We start from the raw sequence: 6,789 nt of genomic DNA, 5'->3' as shown, positions 1-6,789 counted from the left end.
GGTGATCAGTGATGGATAACTAACACAGCTCTGCCTGAGATCCCATGCTACCCTCACTCCCAGCTATCTCAGTCACCCTTCTGGTCTTGCTTTCAACCCCTTCAATTTCAAATCACTTCCCCTGGGAACCCCTCACCGAATCCCTGGGCTTGGCTAGTCCCCCTGTACACTCTCCTAGCCTGTCATACTTCTCTTTTGTCATAGTGGTAATTGTAACTAATTTTTTTAGTGTAACTAAGTGGCCATCTCTGAAGGGAGGAACTGTCACATTTATTCTTGTGTCCTAGTCTTAAAAGCACCAAAAAATCAGTGCCTGATACATAAAAAACTCAAAACTTTTCCAGATGATATTCACTACAGGCTGCATTTATACATATTTTTAGTGTAAATGATAATATACCCAACAGTTAAGGACTTGGTTAAATAAATTATGGCCCACCAATAAGACAGTATTCTGGAAGTCATTAGAAATCATTTAAGATAATTAATAACAGAAATGTTCTAAATTATTGCCAAGTTAAAAGCAAAAGTCAGCCAGTAGAGCATGCAATTCTTGATCTTAGGGCTGTGAGTTTGAGCTCATGTTGGAAGGGAGGGAGGGAGGGAGGGAGGGAGGGAGGAAGAAAGAAAGGAAGGAAGGAAGGAAGGAAGGAAGGAAGGAAGGAAGGAAGGAAGGAAGGAAGGAAGGAAGGAAGGAAGGAGAGTAGAACAAAATGGTATTCAGAGAATGACCCCAATTTGTTTTAAGAAGTCTTATATATATAGGGGTGCCTGGGTGGCTCAGTAGGTTAATTGTCCAACTCTTGATTTGGACTCAGCTCATATTCTCAGAGTTGTGAGATTGAGCCCTGCAACAGGCTCTGCATTGGACATGGAGCCTGTTTAAATTTCTCTCTCTCTCTCCCCCTTCCCCCCAATCCTCTGCTTGTGTGCACTCTTAAGGGGAAAAAAAGATATTATATATAAATACACATACAAAGAAACACAGTAGGAAAAACGTACACCAAATATTGGCAAGTGTTTCATCTGGTTGGTGGGATTACAGGAGGTTTTTAGTTCTTTTTTAAAAAGATTTTATTTATTTATTCATGAGACACAGGCAGAGGGAGAAGCAGGCCCCATACAGGGAGGAGGTTTTTAGTTATGTTTTTCTATGCTTTCCTTTTTTTTTTTTTTTAGATTTTATTTATTTATTCATGAGAGACACACAGAGAGAGAGAGAGAGAGAGAGAGGCAGAGACACAGGCAGAGGGAGAAGCAGGCTCCAAGCAGGGAACCCGACGTGGGACTCGATCCCGGAGCTCCGGGATCATGCCCCGAGCCAAAGACAGACACTCAACCACTGAGCCACCCGGGCATCCTGTTTTTCTATGCTTTCCAAATCTCAGTGTAAAGTGAAGTGCCTAGCACCTAACAGATGCTCAGTAAATGTGAATCCCATTCCTGCCCCATCTCCTCCTCTCTGAGAAGACAGGAATCCTTGATGTTCTGGATAATGAGGAAAACAAAGGCCAGGGACTTCCCAAAGACCTCCCCCAACTTGGGCAGGTACCTACTGAAGCTTTGCTTCTTCTGTGGGTCTGTGGCCATGAACTCCATCATAGTTCATGTTCAGCCAACACCTGACCCAGAATAAGGATCAGCTTAGTAGCAGGGGCTGAAGTACCCCTGGGATCTGAGGTGCTTTGTGCAGTAACTCTGCTTGGGGCTGTGACCTAGTACCTACAGCAGTCTGTTTCTGTTGAGGTGATAAGTCCCAAAAAGGTAAGAGATATTTCTTTTTTTTTTATTTTTTTATTTTTATTATTATTATTTTATTTATGATAGTCACAGAGAGAGAGAGAGAGGCAGAGACACAGGCAGAGGGAGAAGCAGGCTCCATGCACCGGGAGCCCGACGTGGGATTCGATCCTGGGTCTCCAGGATCGCGCCCTGGGCCAAAGGCAGGCGCTAAACCGCTGCGCCACTCAGGGATCCCGGTAAGAGATATTTCTGATAGAGACACAAGCAACCTCTGATGCCTTTTTTTTTTTTTTATTTAAGATTTTATTTATTCATTCATGAGAGACACAGAGAGAGAAGCAGAGACACAGGCAGAGGGAGAAGCAGGCTCCCTAAAGGAAGCCTGATGTGGGACTCGATCCTGAGTCTGCAGGATCACACCCTGAGCCAAAGGCAGACACTCAACCACTGAGCCACCCAGGCGTCCCACCTCTGCTGCTTCTGTACATCTAAGCCTGAGCATCCATGGCTTCCACCTGTTCTCTTACCTCTGAGGAGGAGGACAACACAGGGTTTCGCATCAGAAGGCTCCAACAAGTTTAAACAGCTCCAACTCCTACCTCTGCCACCAATTCAAAACTTGGGCAAGGTGCTCTGCTTGGCTAAGCATTGGATTATACAGTATGAGAAACAGCATGAAGACCAACTTCCTTAGGGCAGCTGATGTCTGTTCACATTGGCTGCCATCAGCACTGGTCCTTTTCCCTTCAGGTCCCAAGACAGAAGTCAAGAGCGGATGACAAAAGAAATGTTTATTTAAGTTTGATCTCTTGATACTGTCATACATATGAAAATATATAATTTAAAGTCAGGGATATAACAATCAGCTTGGTGTCACCTCCCTCCCACCCTTTTGGTACAGCTTTTCCAACTGGCCTCCATTCCAGCTACTCCCTTCAAAACCCTGGAGTGTGGGGGACAGGGTCACTTCTTGGCAGCTTCTGCCTGGGCTGCCAAATCTGCCTCTTTCTGGGCAGCCAGGAATGCGGCTCGCTCTTTCTGGAAAGCTGCTAGCTCTTCTGAACTGAGGCTGCAGGTGAGAAAAGGAGATAGTGAGTGGCCAGTCACTGCTGGGAAGCTCACAAGTGCCCACACCACTGTCTCAGAGCCCTTTCTCCCTCCTTGGACTCCCCAGCCTCCATACCTTTGCTACCCCACCTCTGTCTCTACCTATGATTCCCTCCTTAAAGCTCCACCAGTCCTTTTGAGGCCCCGGCTATACCCCAATCCAGATTAACTGCCCCTTCCTCTGTGCCCCCAAACACTTTGTACAAAGAAGTCGTCAGGCTATACACATGTGCCTCCCCCCAAGCAAGGGTCAGATCGACTCACTTCTGTACTTCTAGTCAAAGTGAAGATTTGAGAAAGTCAGGTCTATCCTTGTACCACGTTTAATCCCACTTCTCTTAGGAAACAAATGTTAGCCTCAGCATGAGATGTAACATCAGCAGCAAGAGGCCCATAAAGGGCCAAGCCCCGCCCTTGCTGTTGTCTGAGCCCTCAGATGATGTATGCTCTCCCATCCAACATCTCACTTCAGAGAAATAATTCCTGAGGTCATCCCAAACCCTAGGAGGGGGCTTCCTGTTGGCCTCAGGATCAAATATGAACTTCAGATAGATGGAAACAGCCTTCAGCCTTCCCAACTGGTCCATTTGTCTCACCTCTCTTCCTATTCCCCACTCTGCTTCTAGCACCATACGCCAGAGCACACTGCATTTATTTGCTTCACTTTTTCACCTCCTGTCCTTCACAGGGATCTTCCCACTTCTTGGAATGCTTGTCCCAGTCCTTGACCTCCTTTTCCAAGTCTGTGCAGATGTCACCTCCTCTGTGAAGTCCTCATTGACACACCAGGCAAAATTAGGAGCTCTACTCTTTCCTCAAGAACCTGCAGTTCCTTTTGTCAACAATGACCATCTAGCAGCCTAATGCTCCACTTACACATCTGCCTCCAGCTCTCAACTGTGAACTCCCTAGGAGTGGGGCCAAGCATGGCTATCTCATTGTTCCTCGCTGTATCTTTTTTTTTTTAAGATTTTATTTATTTATTCATGAAAGACAAAGAGAGAGAGAGAGAGAGAGAGAGAGGCAGAGACACAGGCAGAGGGAGAAGCAGGTTCCATGCAGGGAGCCTGATGTGGGACTTGATACCGGGACTCCAGGATCACGCCCTGGGCCAAAGGCAGATGCTAAACCACTGAGCCACCCAGTGATTTCTTCCTCGCTGTATCTAACGTCCAGAAAAATGTCTGACACATAACAGGTACTTAATATTCATATTCCAAATGGATGAATAAGGCTGCCCACTCCCAAGAATCTAAGGTCCTTGACTCAGAAGCTGGTCCTCCCACTGTAATGGGCCCTCCTGGCTTTGCTCCAGAGTCAAGAACTTTCCAAGCCCTCCCCTCACATTGCACCTTCCCAAGACACTCACTCCTTCACCACACGAATGCCCAGGGAACGGGCAGAGCCAATGATGGAGCGAACCACAGAGGACAGGGGCACATCCTGCAGGGCGAAGGCCTCATCCTGAGCTTTAACTTGGGCGATCTCATACACATGCTTCAAGGTCACCAGGCCAGCCACCTCCTTCCCTGGGAGGAAGAAACAAGTAGACCTTGAGGTATCTCGGCTTCCTTCCAGAGCCCCCAAAATCCCGGGTACCCACCCTGACCCTTACCTGTTTGCCGGGCCCCCTTCTCAATCCCAGCAGCTGCTTTCAGGAAGTAGGAAACAGTGGGTTGTCCGATCTTGATTTCAAATGTCCTATCAGGCTTCATGGGGAAGAAAATACAGGAGAATATCTCTCTTATCTCCTCTAGGCCCTGCTGCCCCAGCCCAGAGAACTTTTAACTTCTGTTCCCCCTTCCCTTGACTCATCTTCCACTGGCGTCCATTTAACAGATCATGAAAACACGGGGAAAATAAATCTGCAGCTAACAGCTTTGTCACCTCTAGTCCAGGCTCAGCTCTGCTGTAGAAGCCCGAGTGAGATGGACAGGCAAAGGGAGGAAATGCAATATGGCAGGAAAGGCTCAGAAAAGATATGGTCTAGTCTCCACTGTGTAAATGGGGAAAGTGGGACTCGGTGATAGGAAGAGCCTCACCCAAAATTAAAAGCAGAGTAGCAACCCCAGTAACCAAGGGGAAGAAAAACAAATAGGATCATTAGGTGACGGGGATTAAGGAGTGCAATGAGCACCGCGTGTTGCATGGAACCGGTGAATCACTATATCATACACTCAAAGTTAATATAACACTGTATACCGGCTAACTGGAATAAAAATAAAAACTTAAAAGCCAAACAGGATCAAAGTCCCGACTGTGCACCTTCACAAAAATCTTGGTGGGCAAAGGAATGCCTTCTTTGATGTCCTTTGTCTTCTCGTTGAACTCCTTGCAGAACTGGTTGATGGAAACACCTCTCTGGGTGGGAAGCACGGACATTAGTGTGGGGACAAGGGGGCGGCTTCCTACCATACGGGAGATTCTATCCCTTTCCTCCTTCGTCTTCATCTCTTAAAGGTCCCATCCTCCTCTTATTAACCCAGATTCAACTAACACTTTACGCGCCAGAGGATCTGTATGCATCGTCCCTCTATCCTCCCAAGGGGCCGCTGACCAAGGACGGAGGAAGCTTAGCCTCGAACAGGCCACGGAATGAACGCAAAGACCAAAAGCGTGTGGGCAGCAAAGCCGCGCTTTGACCTTACCTTACCAAGCCGAGCCCGCACCCTCCACCCGCTCCGGGTCCCAGTACTAGGTCCCACCCCCACCACGCCTCCCGCTCCGGGTTCCAGCCGCGGGACCACCTGACCCAGGATGGGACCTAGAGGAGGCCCGGTCATGGCCTGGCCTGCCCGCACGATGGTCCGGATCACGCCGCCGGCCTCGGGCTTCCTGAGGGCCCGAGCGGCTCGGTTCAGCTTCGACATGACGCGGGGTTGCGGCCTCAGTTCAGCTCAGGATTACAGCAAAAGCGACGGCCACGGGCGCCGCCATCCTGAGTCAGAGGTCAAGGGTCCTCACGTTAGGTTTGGTCATATGACGCCAACAAAAAGCAGCGTTGTTTCGGCCTTTCTATTCTCCAACTAGTACGCCAAAGAGAGTAATATGAAGGATAAAAAAAACTTTTACCTCACGATCTGAAGATAAGGGAAGGCCTGAATGGTTCAGATACATGCATTCCTCCTGCAGAGCACATAGGCAGTACCTCGGACAGCTAAACTGGAGGAGGAGGAGGCCCTTAATGTTCGCACAGCATTGTGGGCATGGTAGTTTTGACCGCTTACGCAAATCTCGCACGTTGCTATGCTCTGGGGGGCCATCTGCTGGATGTGATTATAATCCTGGGGTTTGAAGGGAATTTAGAGCTCCTTCTCGGGCGTGAGCATCTCTAACTTTCCCAGCCTGTTTCGTCACCTGTTGTTGAAAGGCACTATGATTAAGAGTATAGACCCGGGAAGTAAGTACCCGGTTGTTCCTCTTGCTGGCTGTGAACTTGTTCAAATTACTTATGTTCACTTTCCTCCCCTGTACAAAGATTATAATATGTAGACATAGCTCTAGGGACTGTTGTGAAGATTGAGTTAGCAGTGTGTTAGGACAATGCCCGGCATCTAGTAAGCATGTGCTATTAACTGTACAACGAAGACAAAACCTTCACAGAGCTGTTGTGAGACTTATAAAAATAAGCCAGCATCTTATTATGCCTTTTTTTTTTTTTTTTTTTTTGAGCACTTGCTATATCCAGGCATGGTGCCGAGCGCTTTAAGGGCATTATTATCTCATTTAGTCCTCACAATGGCATGAGGTAAATTCTTTTATTTTACCCTTTTGACAAACGAGAATGCTGACGCACAAAAAGGAGGTCAAAAACAACTACCCTGTGTTGACAAGGCTGGGAAACCAATATTGGTATTACCTGATTCTAGACCTTGTGCCATGTACCATGACTCTACATTGCCTCATCTAGTAAAAGGAGATAATCTGTGCTAAACCACA

At 47.6% G+C, this 6,789-nt stretch overlaps 1 protein-coding gene across 3 annotated transcripts; it reads right to left on the bottom strand.

The window, feature by feature from the left end:
* Positions 1-2,519: 2,519 nt before the first annotated feature.
* On the bottom strand, positions 2,520-5,826 carry MRPL11 (mitochondrial ribosomal protein L11). Of its 3 annotated transcripts, XM_025446237.3 has the most exons (5): positions 5,598-5,826; positions 5,116-5,211; positions 4,466-4,559; positions 4,220-4,379; positions 2,520-2,812 (listed from the first exon to the last, which is right to left on the bottom strand). In XM_025446237.3, exons 1-5 carry the CDS (start codon positions 5,718-5,720, stop codon positions 2,707-2,709), a joined length of 579 nt encoding a protein of 192 aa, XP_025302022.1. In that variant the 5' UTR covers positions 5,721-5,826; the 3' UTR covers positions 2,520-2,706. The 3 variants fall into 3 exon arrangements, with proteins under 3 accessions (XP_025302022.1, XP_048952827.1, XP_035557511.1); XM_049096870.1 differs by lacking the exon at positions 5,116-5,211 and having other exon boundaries at positions 5,499-5,821; XM_035701618.2 differs by lacking the exon at positions 5,116-5,211 and having other exon boundaries at positions 5,598-5,820.
* Positions 5,827-6,789: the final 963 nt, after the last annotated feature.

Source organism: Canis lupus, chromosome 18 (genome assembly GCF_003254725.2).
Source record: "Canis lupus dingo isolate Sandy chromosome 18, ASM325472v2, whole genome shotgun sequence".
NCBI classification, from domain to species: domain Eukaryota; kingdom Metazoa; phylum Chordata; class Mammalia; order Carnivora; family Canidae; genus Canis; species Canis lupus.
This window is presented reverse-complemented; position numbering and strand designations above follow the sequence as displayed.